The 22,716-nt window shown below is 37.8% G+C and overlaps 2 protein-coding genes across 4 annotated transcripts in view; one reads left to right on the forward strand and one right to left on the reverse strand.

The window, feature by feature from the left end:
• The window catches only part of MTBP (MDM2 binding protein), a 28,310-nt gene extending 12,854 nt beyond the window's left edge, over window positions 1-15,456 (forward strand). For 2 of the 3 annotated variants that reach the window (XM_065668877.1, XM_065668876.1), the window contains exons 13-22: window positions 66-179; window positions 1,437-1,601; window positions 2,040-2,133; window positions 2,727-2,882; window positions 5,479-5,574; window positions 8,653-8,919; window positions 10,151-10,391; window positions 11,533-11,646; window positions 13,340-13,405; window positions 14,882-15,456. In XM_065668877.1, the coding sequence (XP_065524949.1) occupies window positions 66-179; window positions 1,437-1,601; window positions 2,040-2,133; window positions 2,727-2,882; window positions 5,479-5,574; window positions 8,653-8,919; window positions 10,151-10,391; window positions 11,533-11,646; window positions 13,340-13,405; window positions 14,882-14,917 (1,349 nt within the window). In that variant the 3' untranslated portion in view covers window positions 14,918-15,456. The remainder of the gene's footprint in view (window positions 1-65; window positions 180-1,436; window positions 1,602-2,039; window positions 2,134-2,726; window positions 2,883-5,478; window positions 5,575-8,652; window positions 8,920-10,150; window positions 10,392-11,532; window positions 11,647-13,339; window positions 13,406-14,881) is intronic. The other variant, XM_065668878.1, reaches the window with a different exon arrangement.
• Window positions 15,457-18,028: 2,572 nt separating this feature from the next.
• SNTB1 (syntrophin beta 1) overlaps window positions 18,029-22,716 on the reverse strand; it is a 115,035-nt gene continuing 110,347 nt past the window's right edge. The window contains exons 6-7 of the mRNA XM_065668879.1: window positions 22,183-22,373; window positions 18,029-20,837 (exon numbers count right to left, since the gene is read on the reverse strand). Of these exons, the coding sequence (XP_065524951.1) occupies window positions 20,745-20,837; window positions 22,183-22,373 (284 nt within the window). The 3' untranslated portion in view covers window positions 18,029-20,744. The remainder of the gene's footprint in view (window positions 20,838-22,182; window positions 22,374-22,716) is intronic.

The following is a 22,716-nucleotide window of genomic DNA, read 5'->3' on the forward strand; positions in this document are numbered from 1 at the left end:
ATGACTTGGTGTCTCCAAATTGCTATGAGAGAATCTTAATAATAAATTTCTCCTAATCTGTACAGGCTTTTTTATTGCTGACTTTATCAAGTCTCTGCCAAATTATTGTGGAGAGGAGATAGTATGGAGAGAAAAGAAACTGACTCATCTCCAAGGGTTTGTCTTGAAGGAATATCTGGGTAAGTAACAGGGAGAACACTGGTAGTATTTAAAAGGTCCTTATTTCAAACTGAATGTGATTGCTCACCTTACTGAAGTGAGCTGATCACTTCTTGAAGAAAAAAGTGGAGCTTAAAAAAACACTTCCTATAGTATATATATGATTGTATACCAGGTAGTGGCTTAAATATTGAGACAAAGAAAACACTGAACTTTAAAGTTGGTGGGTGTTTGTTACACTAATGCTCTGAATGTTTGATCATAGTTTTGGAATAATTCTGTGGTAATTAACTTTTTCTCTGCTTTATTTTTCTGTTTATGCTTTTTTCCTCCAAAACCTCTTACTGCTTGATGTGCCTTCTACAGAAATAATTCTGGTTTGGGGTTTTCAGGGGCTTTTTTCTTTCTCAAGTCTGAAACAGCAGAGAAGTATGTACTGGAGACTTGTTACATTTGTCATGATACATTGTTCATAACAATAACTGAAAGGTCATCCTCTGTAGATTTTCATGACTTAGTAGAGAAGTAGGTTTTACTGTCCTGAATTTTTTCCATCCAAGTCCATTGCTTAAAGAGACTCAATTAAAACGAAAAATGCTTCTGAGAGATTGGTTAGATTATTGAAAATGGCATATTGTGAAGATAAGCCTGTTACCAGTCACAGAATACCAGATCAAGAATAATAAGATATCTGATAATAGTCTTGTCTTCCACCCCCACCAACTTGCAGTCATTCTCAGATTACCTTGTCCCTGAGCTTGAGGCTTCTTTAGAGCTAGTGTTTTAGTTTGTTTTGAGCGGGTCACCCATTTCTGTTAGGATGAAGATTGAACAGTAGCAGTTGGGATTTGCTAATCATCTTAAATCATATCAGAATTACCTAACACTTGGTATTCTGACCAAAGATAATGGAACAGGCTATCGGTTGTGTTGGAGCTGCACTCCTTCAACAGCAGTAAAAATAGGTGGGTAGGATGCTCTGTAGACTGGAGCTTTTCATGTTTAGGTTTAGCAAGTCCGGATGTTTGTCTCTGAGGGATTCAAACCTGGATATACTCAGAAATGTGCATACACAGAAATTGAAGGAGATGATTCTCTTGTGGTTTCAGCTATTCTCACTGCAAGGTGTTTTCACTTGCCTATGCAATAGTATAGTGACCAGTTAACTAACTTGTGTTTTTGGATTTTCTTATTTGGTTGGTTTTTAGCAAGCTCCAGTTATTCTTTGTTACTTAGCAGGTGCAGTAACTTTTCTTTCTTTCTCTTTCCTTTTATAGAGCAAAAGAAATTGACTGAGCAGCCTGCAGTTATTTCTACTGGTGAGCTTAAAAAATTGTTAGAGCTTACAAGAGAATCTTTCTTGGACCTGTGCAACACTGGTCTTCCTAAGCCTGTTCTACAGAAGGTTGTTGATAAAACTAGGTCATGCACCATGACTTTTAGTAAGTATTACTATTTAGAAAATACACTGCTTATTCTCTTTTGATGTATTTTCATACCTGTTGCCAATTTTTTTTACTAAAAGGAGGAGAGTCTTTTACCAGAAGAGGGAAAAATAGAAAAGTAAAGTAGCTTTCTAGGCCTGTTTTGTAAACTGAAATTACCTGGGCAATAACTGCTTCCTTTCTTTTCCTTGACAAAAAAAGTTGTGCAGAAAACACTTCTCATCACAGCACCAGACAGATTTTCCTTGTAAGTATATGCATATAAATATATGTATATAAATATAAGGAAATATATATACCTATACATATATAAATATAACAAAAAAATACATATATATGAAGGAATATCTATAAAGAAGTTTATATAAATATATCTCTTTAAAGAGTAAGCTGCTTTATTTCTGTTAAGGGTTATCCACCATCTGTTTGTTGCAGAACCTGACTTAATGGAGCCAAATCCATTGGAATGGCCGGAAAGACATGTTCTTCAGAATTTGGAAAACTTTGAAAAAAACAAACAAAAAATGAGGTAATGGTTAAATACTGGAGATTTTCTTTGTAGTGGCCATTGAACACCACTGTAGGCAAACTGTAGATGTTGATAGCCATTCTGTAAACTGTTTTCAAATATATTGATAATCTTTCAGAGGAAACATTGCTTAAGGCAGAAACAAAGTTTTTGTCCATTTCCAAAGGCATATCTCCTTGGTATTTAAAGTATCATTGTTTTGATTTGTATTGATAGAATTGAAAGTTAGCTAAAAGTAACATAGTTCCAAAATTAAATTACCAAAGTGGAACTACTGGAAAATAATAGCCAGAGTAGAAATACATACAACCCCTTCTTCCCAGGTTTTATTTGATAAGTGTGCTCTAAAATCTTGAAGAAATAACTTTTCTTCAGTAGGATGGTAGACAATTTGCATCAAATATACTTTATCATGAACATTCGTGTCGGTGATCTCAAGGAGCAACCTTGTTCGTTTTACTTTGGAAATGCATTTAATTGCTCCCAGCTAGCAGTGATTTGTGTTTTTAACTGCAATGAGATTACTAACAAAAAGATTGAAAAGGAAAATAATCTTAGATTGGGCTTTTTTTTTTTCCTTTTCCTTATTTCAGAGTTCCTATGTTTGCACATTCATCTGAGCAATTGCTGGGGCATAAAGATGGCCAGAGGGAGTCATTGACATTGCTTGATGCTAAAGAATTACTGAAATATTTCACACCAGAAGGGCTGCCCATTGGTGATCTTCAACCACTACAAATACCCAAACGGTATGAATTCAGTAGATCAAAACCACACTCAGAATTATGTAGGGGAATGTGAATAACAACTGAATGAGTGTCTCAGAATGGTCTAACTGGATTTGAGTTTCTAACTTGCAACATCCTTTCATCATGTGCTTGCCAGTGAAATCAAGTTATGGTTCTCCAGTTGGTCTTGCTACTCAGTTCTTTAAAAATCTGAAATGGCCAGAGATGATGATGTTGGCCCTGTGCATTTAATTAACAAAGTAATCACCTGATGCCAGCAGACCTTTGCCATGGCTATGCTACAGGCTGTCACCTCCATATTTGTCCATTTCCAAAAGAGTATTTCCAGCAAAGCAGAAGTTACTGTGGCAGAATTTTAATTTTATTGCTGTGATTTCTTTCATTCAGTGGAGGGGAGACCAGGTGGGAAGACAAAGCGTAAAAAAGGCAATAGCTGAGCCTGTTTCACTGTGTTGGTCTAATGTCATGCTGGTCCAGTATTTCTGTCGATATTCCTAGTGTGGTAAATGCTCTCTAAACAAAGCTTGTCTGTTCTGGCTACTTTGCAAGTAGTGTGTCTCTGTGTAGGTATTAGTGTATTAACCATTGCTTTTTCAGTAGGAAGATTGATACAGGGAGCTAATGGAGTAATTTGCAGGATCTGAACATCTGTTAGAGTTAAGCCCAATCTGTGTAAGAGTCAGATAAGGTTTGTAGATGCAGAGCCTATGCTGTTTGTGAAGTGTGTCATAGACTGCTAGGTAAGCAAGACCATCTTTGCAGTCACTAGGGTTATATTTGTTGACCTTTTAAATGTTGAATAATGGAATGTAAAATAGAATTATTAGATACAGCCTTTGATACTTTTTTAAACTTCATTATATTTAATAAATTAAGAGGTCTTGTGAGAGGGAAAGGTTTATAGGATTTTGGAGACTTCAGTAAAATAGTTACCGGAGTTTTGAAGCTAACCTAAAGATGTTCTGAGCAACGAGTTCAAACAAGCTAGAAAATACACAGTGGAGATTGAGAGTTCTCTACAGAATTATTAGTTAAGGAGTGCAGATGATTTAGAATTTTGGCTATAATGTAAAACATTTTAATTCCAATGAGTTGTATGGGAAAGAAGTGAATAATTTTTTAGCTACAAAAATGGTTGGCTTTTTTTAATCCCCGATTTTTCAAAAACCTCCAGAAAATCTTCATAGCGTAGAATGCTTCAGTTCTGTTGAAAAATGGTTTGCACAGTAGATGTGAAAGCACACTGACAACAGACTCAAAGGTTTTCCTGACCCACAGAAGTTAACAAGTGATTTTACGAGCAACTAGTGAGTGAAAGGCATTTTCACTTGTTTTGCATGTTTTAGCTTAAATAGAGGTTTGATAGACCAGAGCTTTGGCTGACTGTCTTTCTAAATTACCATCTTGCTAAATTCAGTATCACATCTTTCCTGGATGTTTTTCCCAGATTATTTTTCTAGTGGTAATAATGCAGAGACAGTCTATGTGAATAAAAGTTGATGGAATGTGTAAGTTTCAGATACTGCTACATCTTCCCTTCTTCTCTTCCCTTCTTTGGGAAGATTAAATGGGATGGGACTTTATGGGGTATGCTAGGATCTGGCAGCAAGATCTTTCTGTCTGTTTTGCTATGGCTTATTCTGTTGAAATACTTTCAAATACATTCCTGTGATTCAGTTGCAGAGAGTTACTAGCTGGAATTCAAACGTCACAGGAGACAAGTGTTTAGTTGTGAAGCCTGGGCGACAGTTAGCTTTGACAACAACTTGAAGCTAAAGGGAAGGAATTCACTGATTATAGCACTGAGTTGAGAAATGGGAGGTCAGTTTCTGGCTCTCCTTAGGTGTCCCATTGTGAAATGGGTGTGATAGTGGTTATGATCACAGAATCACAGAATCACAGAATCCCAAGGGTTGGAAGGGACCTAAAAAGATCATCTAGTCCAACCCCCCTGCAAGAGCAGGGTAACCTACAGTACATCACACAGGAACTTGTCCAGGCGGGCCTTGAATATCTCCAGTGTAGGAGACTCCACAACCCCCCTGGGCAACCTGTTCCAGTGCTCTGTCACTCTTACAGTAAAGAAGTTCTTCCTGATGTTAACGTGGAACTTCCTATGTTCCAGTTTACACCCATTGCCCCTTGTCCTATCACTGGATATCACTGAAAAAAGCCTAGCTCCATCATCCTGACACCTACCCTTCACATATTTGTAAACATTGATGAGGTCACCCCTCAGTCTCCTCTTTTGCAAGCTAAAGAGACCCAGCTCCCTCAGCCTCTCCTCATAAGGGAGATGTTCCACTCCCTTAATGATAGTTGCCTGGTTTTATTGATAAAGTATTTGGAGCACTGACCTCTAAACTGGTTGAAATGTCTAAAAGCTTCTGTAATAATAATAGTACAGTAAGTATTATTTAGTTGAACTTAAGTTCGCACTTCAGTAAAGCTTTAATATTCATTTGATACTGTACCCCAGGGCTTAGCTACAACACATGCTGTTTTGGTTTTCCTATGGCAAGGTATTTGTTTCTGACTTCTGGAAGTATAATTTATCCTGTAATTAGTTAAAATAGATCTGTGTTTTTCCTTTCAGTGAAAACACATTTTTTTTGACACCAGAACTGACTCCTCGGAAACTCAGAGGTTTGCCTTTTGAAAAAGCAACTGGGTGCCATTATCATGGACTTGAGTAAGTTTCCTTCCTTCAGCTTTCTTCCAGTCATAGTATAATTGGAAACATTTTAAGTGACATAAATATTAATTATGGAAAACTTTATGTATCCTTTTCCTTCACTGGAACAACTTTGCCCATGACATCTCTCCTTTCTTACCTTTATTTTATTCACTAGTTTAAATTGCCACACTCCTGTCTTGATGGTAATGTAAAAACACTTAAAGTTGTGGTGGGTTTTTTTTTTCAGCTGTACTGCTGTAGCTATTCTCAATGTCTCTGGAAATTTTAGTTCATAATCAGAAATGGCATTTAGAAGAGAGCTAATTAGTACATACCAAGTCCCTGGAGCTGCACATGGGTGAACTACATATGTAGTTTCTACTTTGATACTAAATTGTAGGCACTTTCAGACTGATAGTCACAAGGTTTATGAGATGTGTTGTTAAGCTACCTGTGTGTTTGGAAAACCTGAAAAAACACCAGCAGGCAAGTGTTAGTGGAAGCTTCAAAAGCATCAATACCATTAAGATTGTATTTAGTTCCAGACAGACAGCATTAGTTATTTATCAAAGCTTCAGATAGGCCAACATCATAATGTAGCTGTATAAAAATCATTAGAAAAATTATAAATGTCATTGAGGAGAAGAGAAAAAGGACATACACAAACTCTAGAGTAGATAATTCAACGTAACTCTTCTGTGTAGACAGACTCTTAGTTTTAGCACAGCAATGGGAGTTTTAGTCTTCCTGCAAATTTCTTCTACCTCTTAAAATTGCATTTTCAGATTATCATAATGTGATTAATGATAACTACTGCATTTTTTTTTTCCCCGTTCAACTGCTGGTAACCTTGGAACCTGTTAGACTTTTAAAGTTTGTAACAAAAGACATAGAAAGGCAAGTGGATATATAGGAGAAATGCAGATTTGTCCTGCCATGTGTGGGAACAAAGCACTTGGCTGTTGTCTTTTGGGATGTGGTAGGTAGCTTGTTGACCTGCCACCCTCAGCAGGGATTGTGCGTGGAGATTCAAATTAGGCACAGCACAACTTGTGCTGCCTCTTCCCATGGCAAAATATGATAGGTAGAGACCACAGCAGGGCCTGAATGTTGTGGAGAGCAGGGAAACCCTGACATATTGATGTTACAAGGGGCATGTGCTAGCAATAAGGGAGGGAGGCAGTAGAGTGAGATGGTAGAAACTAGTGTGAAAGGGAGGAACCTGTGGTTAAAACAAATTTCTTGTGTAATGAACCTGTGCCAAACACTTGAATCCTGTGTTGCAAAAAGAAAGCAATTGCTGTTAAAGCAGAGTGAGTAAAACAGCAATTTAAGTTTGAAAGATAAAAACATTTTAATCTTTGTAGGGGATGTGATTACACAGGGGACTGAGAATAGAAATAAGGGAAATTAAATACCTTGGAATTTGTGAGTTAAGAGAATGTACTCTTATCAGATAATGAATTTATTTCTAGTCTTACTCAGCTGTAGAAGTGGATTCAGTGGGTTGCTATTAGAAAAGTGATTTTATTCCTGAATATGAAAATGCTATGAAGAAAGTGGAAAAATCAGAACCAGCAATCTAACATGACTCTGTGGTAAGGGGTAAAAGCAAAGAATATGTCTAGAGTTTCTAAGAGTAGGAAACATTCCTAAGTAGTTTGGAGGGTGGGCTTGAGAGATAGCTCACATTGTTCAGAATGCCTGTTAAGAAAAGGATGGGATAATACTGGATAATAGTGTTGTCCTTCTCTGCAGTAGAGGTAGTGGAATTTAATGGGCAATGAAGCATTGGTCTCCTGCAAAGAATCTTGGAAATCATTTACACAAGATAAAATTCGGTTGAGATGCATTTTGCATTGTTGTAATCTCATGAGTATGTTTTACTGAGTTAGCCCTTTTCATTTGTTCTTTTGCAGCTCCACCATATTTAATACAGTTTCTTTTGTTTTGGCTGATTAAACCACTTTTTCTTTGTAATCAATAGGAAGCTTGTTCAGTGACACTTCCGTATTTTTAGCATTGAAAAAATGTGAATCTCTCATATAGCAGTGCTTATTTCAGACAAACCTAAAGGGTGCATTTCCAAAGAGTGCGGTTAGCAGAGAATCTGTACTAAACAGCATTTCAAACACTTACCATGCCCTGTCTTCCTTATACTTACACTCAATTAATACACTCTCACAGCAACCTAGTTTTTGGCACAGCTTGGCCTTCCCTAAACTTACGTCAGTCTCATTGCATTTTTGGATTCCTGGAGTACTTGTAACTTGCAAATTATATATATTGTACTACAGGATGTTTTCTTCAGACATTTTGCTACATGATTCTCTTACAGTATATGCACTCAAGAAATCTTGGGGTCGTTCCTTTGATTGTTTTTTTTTTATTTTTTTTATTTTTTTACATTAGGAAAGTTGCATTCTTCCAGGAAGAAATGGAGGCATATTGTATGATATTATTATCATATTAAAGTGTATCACTTTATATGCAATACCCTGATATTTTGGGGGTCTCAGAGTTTTGGTGGATGCTTGCAAGGTCTGAGGTCTGAAGATACTGTATCAATTGTGGTGTGCTGGCCTCATCATGTATTTGGGTTCAGAGCTGTCCTCATTGCTGTATTCTTGGAACTTCACACTGGTTAGCATGTTAACAGGGGTAACATCTATTAGGTATGGACTGAATATGATAACCAGTAAAATCTAAAATAAACTGATGATACAGATGTAAAACAGAGCTGACTATAAGAAGAAAAAAAAATCAATCATCAGCATCCTAATCCATCACTTATTGTTCAAGTAAAATATTCTGCTAATGTCCATGGAACTCTTATGTGTAAGACCACAGGGTAAAGACTTACAAGTAATACATGATTCAGCTTCTTCATTGAAGTTAGTCTTAACTAGCTAAATCCATCAAGCAGGTGTTAATTTACTGGCTGGTTTAAGGTATCTTTCAGAACAATACATGAGTCCAAACGCAAAAGCTTTGGATATTATATGATGGTCAAAAGTACATTTTTTTTTTTTTTTTTTTTCTGATTGTAATGAAGCAGAAAGTTTCACAGATTTCTTAAAATTTCAATTTTAGATACTGTCTAGATAACAGAAGAGCCTTAGAGAGAGATGTGGGATATGCTGAACTTCAAACTCGTCTTATTCGCTATGAAACTCAGACTACTTGCACCAAAGAGTGCTGCCCTGTGCCGGTTGTCTTGAGTCCTCTTGCATCTCCTGCAGTCCTGTCAGAGCCTGGAAGTGTCCCTGATGGAGAGTCTTTACAAAGCGAACTCAAAGCAGAGGCTTCAAGGGTAAAACGCAGATCAAAAGACTTGGATTGCTTTTATCCCAAGAAAAGGTAAAACACTGAATAAAATAAATCTTTAGCATGAAATACTTCAGTAGTTTCTTGTGAAATGCACCTTTTCTTCCATCTTAAAATGTTTTTAGTGAAGCTATCTAGACAGATGTTCTAGTTGCTTAAGCCTCTTCTGTAGGTTTGGTTTTCTTCAAGTATGACCTCTCATTGATAGCATTAAATTAATCAAAACTATGCAGCACAGGCAGCTTTTATTTAAGAGATTTGGGGTTGTATTTTGCAAAGTCTCAAGTGCCTTTGAAAAGATGACAGCCTCATCTAGGAGCAAAACTGTCAGTGCTGTTGCAGTACAAATAAACAACTAAAGCACTCTATAAACAGAATAATTGACTTTCTAATCTAAAGGACTGCTGGTATAAGATGACCTACCAAAACTCAAGCTTATTCTCAGCCTTGTTTATTAGAGTCTTTCCTGGAAGTTTAGTTTGTAAGACTTCCCTTTGTACCTTGTCCTCGCTCTGAAGTTGCAAACACTTTGCATCAACAAAAAGTAACTGCTATGTAACACTACTTCGGAATTCATTTTACTGTAATACTTCATTTCTTCCTTCTTTCCAGTTAGATACCCTTTGCAATCTCATGCCAGTAAATCTTTGACAGAGGTATGGTTTTAGGAATATCCTTATCTTTTGAAGTTTAGTGAATAGTTACGAGAGCAGATGAGATTGTACTTAGCACTTTGTAAATTGGAGTTTTGGAATTACTAATGTGCTTGCAGTAAAAGGACCAAGCATTACCGTGTTCCAGTAGAATTATAATGCCCAGCTTCCTATAGTTAAAGATGAGTTGTGACATTCCTGTAGGGCCAAAATAAATTAGAGTTTCAGGAAGGTTTGTCTTATCCTGAGACTGGAGGCCTGCAAACTCTGCTGTTCTTAACTATCTAGATGAAGGGTCTGCATGCAAAACTCCCCCTTCTTCCAAAGAGTTTCTCTTCTTAGTTATCTTGTTTCTTCAGTTTTTTCTAGGCTTTTTTAAGTGGAGGTACAATGGGTCTATTTACTGGAGACCAAACCAGTCAGTGAAGTGTTATTTTAACACAAAAAATGTTTCATAACAGAATCCTGGCTGCTGTTTTCAGATGCTGTTTGCAAGAATGTGCAGTACTTAATTCTTTCAGCAGCAGCCTCTGTAACAGAAGCAAAGGCTCCAAAAGATTCAGAACAAAATCTAAAAGTTCTTTTACTTTTCTGTTTTGTTTCCTTTCCAGGCTGACCAAATCTGAGAGCACAGATTCCCTCCTCTCTCAGGCCAGTGGAAGTAGTGGGAGTCACTCTGCAGTTGCTGTAACGAGGCGGCGCTCTGAAAGATCAGCTTCTTTAGCTTCAGTGCCATTGAAACAGCCTGGTCAGCCCCACAGAGCAGCCACTGAGGCTGGCTCAGCAAGTCACACAGGTACAAAGGAGACTTCAAAGCCAGCTAAGGAATCGAGATCCCAGAAACATACAAGGGTAAAGAGCTATGCTGTTTGCTTTGTGAAAAATCATCTACTTAACTTACTTCCATGTGACTTGATTTTTTACATTATTTCCAACTCAGTCTTCATCTCTGTTTGTTATTATTAAATTTCATTCTGTTCACTTGTGTAAGTGAATCCTGAAGGCACTGACAAGAATGCTGCAGAAGCAAGGAGTGAAAGAGTATGTAAAGAGTATTATGTCATGCCCTGGGAATTAAGGCTGAGAGAGATAACAACTAGGAATAAAAAAGGTGGGAATGGATGTAAATGAATAAGAGTTTTGAAATGTAGAAAATTAATATAAAACCTAAAGGCACCAAAAAAAAATCTGTCCTGAAAGGGTCAAAGCATTGTAGAAGAACAGACTACTCTGGGAATAAAAAATATTCCAATAGTGCTACAAGGCCATTAACTGAGATGATTAAACATTGTTGCACCAATGTATTTAAATGTTAATAGCTCTCTATATAAGGAATGCCACTTTTAAAATACTGTACACAAAACTGTTTCTGGCTTGGAGATGGTTATTTGAAATCAATCCCAGGGTGCTAGAGAGGACACTGCATGAATGTTGATGTACTTTCAAAGGCAAGTTGGGATGACCCAAGTAAGTGCAATTGGTTTGATTCAGTCAGACCTACTGCAGAGTTTAAACATCTCTGATACAAAGAATGTCAGAGTAAATTTTCTAATCTGATTGTACTGATTTTTTTTTTTTTAATATGGATGTGTCAAACAAGGGAATATCAGTGTAAAGAAAAATTTTATACATATATATATATATGTGTATATATATATTTACAGTATGTTGGAGAGGAGAAAACCCAAGCCATTATTAGTTGTTTTTTTTTTTTTTTTCCCTGTGTTCCAAACCCCATGTGAACATTCACTGATCCTTTATAATGCTATGACTTGTGAGCATTTCCTTGATTTTTTTGAGATGAAGTGGAAATAGATTGTTAAATAACTCTGCCAGATTTGGTCAGTGGGTTGATGGCATTGGCCTGTGGAGTAAAGACAAAAGGCAAGATCAAAAAAGATCAGGTGTTCTATTTTTTATTTCTCTTCCCTTGGACAATTTTTCATGCTGATAACTGGGATGAACTTTTGAATGTGTTTCTCTTGTTTCCAAGATGCTGAAGGAGGTGGTTGCTAAGACTCTTCAAAAACATGGAGTTGCCGAGGATCACAAGTGCTTTGCCTCATGCAGCCAGCGTCTTTTTGAGATATCGAAGTTCTACTTAAAGGTAAACACATTCTTATAGTTCTTTGTTAAGTGAGTGTATTCCTGAATAAAGCTTGGGATTACTGTGGGATATTCAGACTTGATTAAGCTTATACTTTAGTGGTGTGTTAGTAGTGTGTGGAGTGTGTGAATAAGCCTTTGGACTTGTTGTCATGTGAAAAAAACAGACTAACAGTGTATTTTGATGTTATTTTTCAACTATTAAGCAGTATTTTTTTATGTGAGATAAAATGTTAAAGCAACGGGTTCTTAGGTAATGTCGTGCTTATGCTGTATTGCTATCTTAGCTGTTGTAACTATCTCCCAGCCATATCTGTGACAGCTCAGCATTCCTTTGTTCTGAGATAATTAGCTGAAACAACTGACTCACAAATTCAAGTTCCCGTACACGCTTACAAAAGTCTTTATAAATGCACTGTAAATGTGCACAGCTATCTAAAACATACAGAGTTGGCAGTACCCTATAGAATTGTATCAACCTAACTTTTAGGTGGAGATAAGAATTCTTTCCACGATAGTTCCACATGCTTGAACCCATGTTACATAGTCTAGGCACAAAATCAAGTTAAATTACAGTACAGGGTGTTTAAAAGCCGTTGCTCATAAGCTGAGCTGCTGTTTCTGATCATTTGCATGTCTATAGTATTTTATGTCTGTAGTCTGCCACTCTTTGTGAAGTAGCTCCCCTTAGTCAGCTTCAGTAAAGTTGTCATTGAAGAGGGCTGAATGCTTACTCAAACCACTAGAACATCTTGCTGATGAGCACCAGTTTCTTAAATAATTAGAATGCAGTTGCTGGACATTCTGTGAGCACTCCCAAAATCTCCCTCATGTATGCCCTGAAGAAAGATCTTCTAATCCAAAGTCAGAAGCTGGGTGTAGGGAAGAGCAAGTACGGCAAATCAGATGGATTCACAGTTCTATTTCAAGTAGAAAAGCAGAAGGAAGAGTACTGCAGTGATCCTGCCCTTCGGGAAGCTGATCTGGAGAGAGGTGTATCAGGATTTTGTTCTCCTGAACTGTCCTGTAGCCCCAAGTCTGTAGGAGCTCTTTGAATCCTTTTCTGTGCTATGTACTTCAGAAGCATGGTATCACAGGTATAATTCTTTTTTTGGAGACAAGTAGTAAATGAATTTTCTTAGCTTTCCTTTCTCTTTCAGCAAAGAGATGTGCTTGATTGTTTAAGAGAGTGGATTAGGTTGGGCTAATTGGATGGCAAAGCAGACAAGCCATTCTAGGTTTTTCCTTTCTTGCACTTTCTTTCCTGACATCCTCTTTGTTCTTTAACAGAACTCTGTAGTGCAATCTGGGCACTACACATAATTTTATATAGAAATATGATTTCAATCAAGACTAAGAAATTTTAGTATCTCTTTAGTTTCTCTTAAAAGAGAAATAAGAAAAATTCTGGAAGTGTGTGGAAGGTTAGGAAGGCTCAACCGCATTTTTGAGTATTAGGTTTGGACTGCTTTAAGGAAAGTTTCAAGCCATTGGAATAGATTCAATTATTTCTTTTTGTTTTTCTTTTTTTCTTTTTTTTTTTTTTTTTAAGAAAAAAAGTCAAAGAACTCTTCTGTGGTTCTGAACAAGTTGATAAAAGGGTAACACCCTCCTGGTTATTAGGGCTCTTGTAACTCAAATAAGAGTGAGCATAAGCGTTTGCTAATTTCTGTGGCTTTGTGTTTCCTATTCAGGATCTTAAAACTTCTAGAGGACTTCTTGATGAAATGAAGAAAACAGCAAATAACAATGCTAAACAGGTAAGACCATTGTGGTTTTTTTTGTTCCTGTAACTAGGCAAGGCTAAATGTGGCTCTGGCAGCTTGGCTGGAAGATGGTTTAGTCAACACCTTTAAGAGATTAAAAGATACTTTCCGTTGTGGGTCTTGTTTCACACTTATGATCTCGCAAAAACTTTCAATCAGTAGTCCCATGGCAAAATTTTCAGTTGCATATATTCCGGTTTTAGATGATGGTCTAGTTATAGCTGCCAATGTGATGTGCATGGTGATAAGTGGAAATGAAGGCAATAAATGTTTCCACATCACTGGAAAAAAAATAAGAAGAGCGTTTTCTTCATTTGAGAGAAGCCTGGGTCATTAGGGAGCTCTTCTTTCCTTGTGCTGAAGGAAGTAACATTTATTTTCAAAGGATAGAAAGCAATAAAAGGACCTGTAAAAGCAAATAAATTTCTTAAAAGAAGCAGTGAAAATTAGTAATTTTAAGCTTGGGAATAGCTGCAAGCATGAGGGAGATTACATGGGAGACTACATTGTGTGTAAGGTGGGATTTACATAAACAGCACAGAGGAAAGGATGGGAGTAAATACTCCTCCAGAAATTAAGTACCTATTTGATTTAAGTTCTGAAAAACATGCTGAAATGTCTCCATGATATAAAAAAGAAAAAAATATCATGCATATTTACAGTACAGTTTTCAAAATAATAAATTAAATGGAAAGATTTGGTCTGGGGCAGTTAAATAATAAAAGAAATTCTCGAGGAGTACTTCTAGATCCTCACAGAATTTATTTTATGAGAGCAGTATTTATGGTGTTCTGTACTGTGTTCTTTTGGGAATTGCTTCCTACAGATCATAAGGTTTCAAAAGCTATGTGTGCTGTGATGTTTGGTGTTGAACTGGGATGTTGTGCTGCCTTGCTGCTTCTTAACCACCATCTTTGTCTGGGGAGACGGTAGTTTCCTGTGTGTTTGCTGTTGGCAAGAGAGGCATTAAAATTGGTGATCTCTTAAGCTGCTCACCTCTGCCTGTGTTAAGAGAACGCTTCAAAACTACCTTACATGAAATGTAATTGCCGAGGACTAGTCAGTGGTCTGAACAACCACGCTGTTTGGGAAACAGCAGTAATAACAGCAGTAGATACAGCAGAGAACAAAAGCGTCCTTTAGACTTTCTTCTACGGCGTTGAGAATTTTTTGGGGGGAGCTGTTGAGTCTTGTGTGTGCACCTTGTGGCCAGCACATAGAGATAGAGAGAGTGGGTTCAATACAAGTGATTTAAAAATGCCTTTTTTAAAAGACAAAGCATTGTGTAAAATTAAATACAGTTCTTGTATCTCTCAGTTTAATGAAACATTTTTTCCTTTGAATGGATTACTTTTAAATCCTGTTCAGTAAATACTACACAGATGGTGATAAAGAATTGATAAAGTGTATGGGATGTTCTTATGTAACTTCAGTCTTGAAAACAACTTCAATCCTTTCTCATTCTCCCAGGTGATTGAGTGGGTTTTGGAGAAGAGTGGCAAGTAGAGGTGCAGTGCGGACGCTACGCACACCGTCCTATAAAGTGCATGCCCATCTGTGAGAAAGGCATTAAACTGCTTCACACACACACGTACCTACGCACTGGGAGGACTTTGGTCAGAGTACTTACAGAGGCACAATAGCAAGTTTTGAAAATTTTATATTAAAAGTTTTAGTTTTTAAAATAATTACAAATGAAAAAGGTTTTATTTTATATGCGTATTTATTATGTTGCATTGTTAAAAGAAATATAGCTTGGCTTGGTTTGATACAGCTTTGTATGGTTTTTAACTGGTATATTTGGTTTTTATGTGAATAAAACCCCCACCAGATTTTATTTTAATATCAAAACTACTTTGTTTTACCTTTTTGCATAAAGAACTTTATTTATTATTATCTGCTGTTTATAAACAGCTGCTTACAGTATCGACCATTGGTATTTTATAGAATATGTAAGAACAGTTCCTATGCTGCGAGTGCAAGAAGTTTCTTTCGAAACAATGCAAATTTCCATTAAAGAAAGGATCACTGTTCTACAACCTGAATTTCTGGTGTAATTTCATGTGTATTCTTTGTAACACTCCTTAGAAACAATTCATAAGAGAGTTCTGAAATTACTTTCCTGGAGGAGAAAATCAAGATGATGGCACTAATGATTATAGTGAGAGCTGTGAAAAGAGCTGGCATGCCAGTGTGAAATGGAATGGAAAGAATTGTGACCTGAGTTGTAAATACAGTAGGTTACTAAATTCAGCTTCAGTTTGCTTAAGTCTCAGTTGTGCATCTGGCTTGTACTAGTGTGATTACTATTTGAATTAGTATTATGATGAGATGAGGAGTTCCTACCAAAACAAATATATTTTACAGCTTTCAATGTAAATGTTTCCTATTAATCATAGAAACTAACATGATTGAAATTGATAGAGATGCAGTGTTATTATTTGCTGTATTCTCTTGAAAGGAGAATGGATTAAGCAATATAGATATAAATGAAATGTAATATTATGAAAAAGTAATTGAACTAGAGCACATGTAGAGTAGACTTAGTGCTGTGAAACCTCATTCCTTGTTTTCTGACATTATTCTTTGCTTAATTGTGTTTTGTGTAAAGCCAAGCCCTAAGGAGGTTTTTCAACTCTAATAGGATGTTGCATTTAACTCTTCTGTTCCTTTGTTCCAATGTGTATTGTTCTCTTGAACTATATGAGACCTCTTCTACATATGGGGGTATGTGTGCTTGCTTTCACTGCACTCGGGGTAGCAGTAGGAAAGCTGTGCACCTGGGTTATGGTGACACTGGACTCTGGTAAGTCCCATGTGCATCTTAGCCCTGGACAAACCCGGGGCTTGAACAAATGTAATCCTACTCCTGAAAATACCACACATTCACAGCATCCAGGTTTTACTGATTTGAGGAAATATAAATGCAGTGAAGGTTGATATTTAAATAATTATTAAATAAGAGCATGCACAGAATTTCTCCAATGTATTAGTTTCTGCATATGGCTCCTGTTTCTTTGCAGACAAAACAAGAAATTAATCAAGACATTAATCTTCCTTAACATCTTGTATTGACTAAAGAAAGTCTACCTCCAAGTAGGAGGAGAAAAGCCATCAGTTATAATCTCATCTCTTTGGCCTTAATGATGGGACTTTTGTCCATATACTAAAGCAAGCTACTGAAAGCTGTATTTCCTGCTTAACTGAGGGGAAGGGGTTTATAAACTTGTAACTACAGAATCTTTGTAGTTAATAAATTATGCAGAAGATGGTAAGTAGAAGTACAGAAACTACATTTCATAAAAAAACCATAAAGCTAGCTGCCATGAACAAAGAAAATCACTTTCAGAAAAGTAATTAATACTCTTTAACTGGCTTTCTTGATGAAGAACTCTGCACATATCTGTAGGACTTCTATAAAAAGGCACTTTGAATATTATTTTCTCATTCGTCCCTTACCTGTCTATAGTGTCCACAATGAGCCCTGGTTTTAGATAGTAAGTATCTTAATTCTACTGCAAGTAGCCCAATGGTTATTGTTTTAATTCTGTTGACTCAAAAGCTGGCCTGGAACAACCAGCAGGAAAGCAGTTAAGAGATACAAACCTCCAAATGATGAGAAAATGAACATGAGCCAGCTTCAGTGTGCGCTCGCAGCCCAGAAAGCCAACCGTATCCTGGGCTGCATCAAAAGGAGTGTGACCAGCAGGTCGAAGGAGGTGATCCTACCCCTCTACTCTGCTCTTGTGAGACCTCACCTGGAGTACTGTGTGCAGTTCTGGTGTCCTCAACATAAAAAGGACATGGAACTGCTGGAACAAGTCCAGAGGAGGGCCACGAGGATGATCAGGGGACTGGAGCACCTCCCGTATGAAGATAGGCTGAGGAAGTTGGGGCTGTTCAGCCTGGAGAAGAGAAGACTGCGTGGGGACCTAATAGCAGCCTTCCAGTACCTGAAGGGGGCCTATAGGGATGCTGGGGAGGGACTGTTCATATTCATGTTGGATATAAGGAGGAAATTCTTTCCTGTTAGGGTGGTGAGACACTGGAATTGGTTGTGCAGGGAGGTTGTGAGTGCTCCATCCCTGGGAGTGTTCAAGGCCAGGTTGGATGAAGCCTTGTGTGGGATGGTTTAGTGTGAGGTGTCCCTGCCTATGGCAGGGGGGTTGGAACTAGATGATCTTGAGGTCCTTTCCAACCCTAACTATTCTATGCTTCTAAATAGGAGGTGGTTACAAAATGCTTACAAATAGGCATTTTGATTTATTGTTTGTTTGCATGATTCCCAGAGCTAAACTAATATAAAACTGCCCATGTCTTATCTGTGCTTCTGTTTATTGTCATGGCTGAAGAACATGGTACCCCTTTTAGCTGTGCTAACTGCCCTTGTCCATGCTCTTAACCTACAAAGAGCATGCAAAAGAATTTGACCTGGTCTACTGTAACAGTGCTTCTCGATTCTCCAGGCTGAACATCCCCAGCTCTCAGCCTGTCCTCACAGGCCACATCCCTGTGGCCTTTCAGTAAATTTTAGCAGCAACACAAAACAAATGCTGTGTGCTGCTCTCCCATGAACATGGAGCTTACCTAATAGAAAGCACCAGTGCACCATCAACAGTACATTAATACCTTTTTTATTTTAAATCTTTAAAAGTCATTCCATCAATGCGATGAAGAGTTCTCTCAAGTAATTGAGTTCTTAACAGAATGCCTGAAGTTGAAAATGTATTTTTCCCCAGCCCAAAACCAGAGGCCAGCCTTCCAAACAGCTTGTTTGGATACAAATTAAGCTCACCTCACAGAAATCCAATAAATGACTTTATTAAATATATTCTTTTCCTCTAAAATATAAATATTCACTATACTCTTATAAATGTGGAGTAGGTCCATATTCATTTGTCTATCCCATCCAAATATGAATCAGTCCAAAATCTGAAAATGAAGAAATAGCATCTGTAATTATCATTATTTTTTCTATAAATATATATAATATGAATTTTCTTTGCAAACTGTTACTCACTTATACTTCATATAGTACTGAGCACCTTAGATTACATATTGTGTCATTTAATTGTTGGTACTAATATAGGAATTTGTAATATTTACAATGCACATACATGTTAGGTATAACATTCCAGTGATTTGTAAGTGTTAAAGGAATAAGGAAATAGTGCAGTATAGTTTACACACATATTTAACCTACCCCACACAAGTTTTCACTTTAATTTCCAGAACTTTTATAGGAGCCTGTGTCCAAATCTTTCAGTTACACCTTGGAACAGCAATGACAATGTCCCAAATTGCTTTTTGAAGTCTTCACACAATGTTTTACTTGCTGATGTGGTGTGAGCTCATATCGAAAGACGCAGACCCCACCGTACCGACTGCTCTGAGCTTCTCAGGAGGTATTCTCTGAGAAGTTTCCAAGCCAAAGGAGACCCAAAGAACTACCACCTACTGTTACGTGAGCAGCAGCAGGGGCTAAAGGAAAAATGTCCATTTGGACAGTGTTGGTAAGTCATGTAACATCTCATCTCCTACCCTGTGAATTTACACAAGGAATTACTAAGTTTTAAGTGCAAGTACCGTGACAGTAAAACCGAAGTCCACAGCTCAGTGAATGCTGGCTCTAGACTGGTGAGAGGTGCTGGGAGTGGGGCAGCTCCTCTGATGGGTGGTTTAGCTGTTGTTCTTTCTGTATTTGTGAATTCAGCCCATCATCTTAATTTTTTAATCAGTCTTAATGATTAAGATACTTGTGGAAACCACCATGAACTAATTCCTATGCTCTGAATAACCAGCATGACTTAACACTTAACTCTCAAGACATAGCTTAAAAAATACATGGAACCAAACTGTGTTTTTAATTTTCCTCTTTGCCAGCCAAGTGATGCCAAGTTGAAACTTACATGCTTTCTCAAGACTAAAAGAAGTGTTGTGATACAAGAGCACTTCCACAGACTCTGGATTCATTATTTCCTGTACAGTTCCTGTCCTTCAAAATGTGAATTTAGGGCAAAACTCTTTTAACATCAAACAAAATGCCTCCCCTCTGTGAACCAGTTCTGGTTACAAAGTAAGAGCAGCATAAATTCCATCCCTGTTCTGCTGCTCTCTCTTCCCACCCAACCATACTAAGCCAATTTAGTAGTTCTAAGTGCAGGCTGTGTGCATCTATCTCCTCTGATGATGAAGGTCACTGTTCCTGCCTGCTACCTGCTTTGTACCCCATATAACTGAACTAGGCTGAAACTCAGCGAATTGTGTGTTTTGACTTAATACAGTAGTTGTGTTGCAAAACAGGAACCAGTAAGTTATGAATGTGGAGGTGAGTGTCGTACGTTTCACCAGCAGAAATAAATCTGGAGTTGCCAAGTCATGGTCATATGAGCAGTTCCATATTAAGGCTTTTCTGGCATTGCAGCTCATCTCATCCTGGTGTTTCGTCACTGTTGTGAAGCTGCTTGAGTAACTGATATAATCGAGGAAACCCTCAAAAAAATCAAGTCTTCCTCCTTCTCCACATTTTTTTCTTTGATGAAGACCACACAACCAGCCTCACCCAAGCTGAGGGGGTGACACTGTAGGGATAGGAGGACAGGAAGCTTAGCATAGCTTTCTGTTGGAAAACTACTATGGCAATGTGCTGGAACAAGTTTAGGTCATGCTTCAACATCGATTCAGGTAACTTTCACTTAAGCCAGGGGCCCAGGGAGCTGGAACTCATGAAACCATTCTGGGAAGTCACCGTAAAAATACATCCTGTGTGGCCATCAAGAAATGATGCTCCTACCTATGCGCTACCTGACACCCGGCTCTCAATGCATCACTACAACTAGTCCTGTTTTGGGAATGTACACAGAAGAGTCTCTAAGTGGTGCACAGGTTAGAACAGGAACAATATTCTACTTTTGGGTGATAGTACAATCTTGTTTGGAGAACTTTGACCTGACCAACATTGAGCTTGCATCACAACCAACACCCACCCTTGTCTGCTTAGCCCTTTACTTATTCTATATAAACAAGTACATTGAAATAGGCACAATTTATGATTCTGGAACATTTACATATATGGTACTATATGCTTCTACTGTCTCATATGGGATTTTAAAATCCCATTATTTACAATGAAATCCACCATTTTCCTTGTCATGCCATCTCTTTAGCTGATCAAAATGAAACCTGGACCTTGGAAGACTGCAGAAACAACCAAGGCCTGGTACTGAGCCCCAAGCTGGTGTATGCTACTGGCTAGTACAGGTTGCTGCTGTTGACTGTACTTCAGATTAGCATGGGCACTCCGTCCCTCCTTGAAGAAACAGATGTATCCCACTTATGCCACCAAGCCAAGTCTTGTAATCTTTGCTGACAGGAAGGAATGAATGATGAACACAATTGGTTTTGGACAGGAATGAAGGTCCAGTTGCTGAAAGTACAGAAAGAAATTGAGAATGATTAGATTAGATTACAGCTCAAATAAGCAATCATTTATGGAGCAGTTGATGAGCTGCTGCCTAGTATTTTGAATAGGCTTCTATTAATCACAACCCTTTATTATAACATATGGTCTTCCCTTTGCATTCAGCTTCAAATATTTATGTTACTAAAAGTAAGTAAGACGCATTTTGAGAGCAGATGAGATCCTGGTGCCTCTGGGCTTGCATGCACCTGGGTAAACAGCATAAAACTCAGTCAGATGCTGCAAGCACTCCTCCAAGAGGTTCAACCCCTCCATCATTTCAGGCTGTTTCTGACCAGAGATGGTGGCGGGACTGCTGTGGCCAATACCCAGTACAGGTGCTGTTGGGCAAAGGCTGAAGCAGAATACTGAACCTTCAGCTGATGCTGCATAGTTGCTCCTCTGTTCACACAGCAAGACTGAATGGAGACTTTCTTTTTCCCCCGCTGTCATGGTTCATATGATCTCACCACTGATTGCTAAGCAAAGCATGACAGACTTGTCATGGATAGCAGGTTCAACAGTAGACTCCTATCAAAACAAACCAGATTTGCCTTTCCACCAGCCATGTATCAACTTTATTGAGAGTTAGTGACAAATTTCCTTTTGAAAGCCTGACAATAAGCAGTTCACAGAGTATATGTTATCAATGATGACATGAAGAATTAAGCAGGAACTGCTGAAAAAATTTGGCAGGAAAGACCATGTTTACATGCATAATTTATGGTATGTAAACTGTTTGTAGGAATAAGCACCTTATTTTTAGGGATTGTGACAACTAATTTAGCAGCTTAAGCAGACAGTTTGCACTACATTTGTAGTCTTTGATTTTTTTTCAGCAACTAGATGTTCAAAAATAAACACGGCTTTTTGTTACAACATAAAATGTCCCTATGTGTATGTTGGAATTAATAATATCTCATTCTGAAGTTCTTCCAGCCACAATCACATAAAAAGTGCAATGGGTTCACACAAAAATTCTAACATTTGGCTATTTGGAAATACAATTTGTTCTTAAATATAAGAAGTCTTTCATCTGGCTTCACGTGTTTTTACCATTTTATCTCTCTTTTTATTTTGTTTCCTAAAGCCACACCAACACGCTGTACTAGAAAGCACGGTGTCTAGATACCGGTACTGGAACCTGGTGCTGGCCAGCTGTTACTAAAACAGACCAGAACAGCACAGAATATTTCAGGTGGAAGGGGTGTACAACAACCACCTAGTCCGTCTTCCATTAGTGCTTCTCCACCCCACAGTGTGAAGGACCACCAAAGGTAATGTGTATCCCTTTGCTAAACGCAATACTTACAATTTCTCCATCCTTTCCTCCAAAGTCTAAATAAAGCATCCTTATCCCATCATCCGAGGACATTTTCAGTTTTTCATAGGGATATTGTGCAATTGTCTTAGAGAAGGCACCATCTTGTGGTTCAGTTGTAAGAGAGAATCCATGTTCGTAATGGATGGTCAAGCGGCACTCCTGGCTTTTGTATGTGCAAGCTGGAGAAGAAACAAAATTTAGCCTGTAATGGTCTTAAAAGCAACAAAGTCCATTTGGCTGCAGATATTTGCATCTTAAATTGAATCTCAACACTATCTTGTGGAAACCTCTCCTAAAGCTGGCCTTTAACTGTAAACCTTTAGATTTGTAAAAACAACAGCAATCTTTCTGTTGTGCAAGGTCCAAGCAAGCTTTGTTAGTGATGGTGTAAACACAGACTAAAACTGACCTTGCCAGTAGCAGTCCTGATGTCAGTCCTTTCAACTATTATTTGCTGCATTCTTTATCTTTCTGCATACATCTACATGTTGACCCAAAACCAATCTAGTGAAGTTTAAGAAG

This window comes from Lathamus discolor, chromosome 2, assembly GCF_037157495.1.
Source record: "Lathamus discolor isolate bLatDis1 chromosome 2, bLatDis1.hap1, whole genome shotgun sequence".
Lineage (NCBI taxonomy): Eukaryota > Metazoa > Chordata > Aves > Psittaciformes > Psittacidae > Lathamus > Lathamus discolor.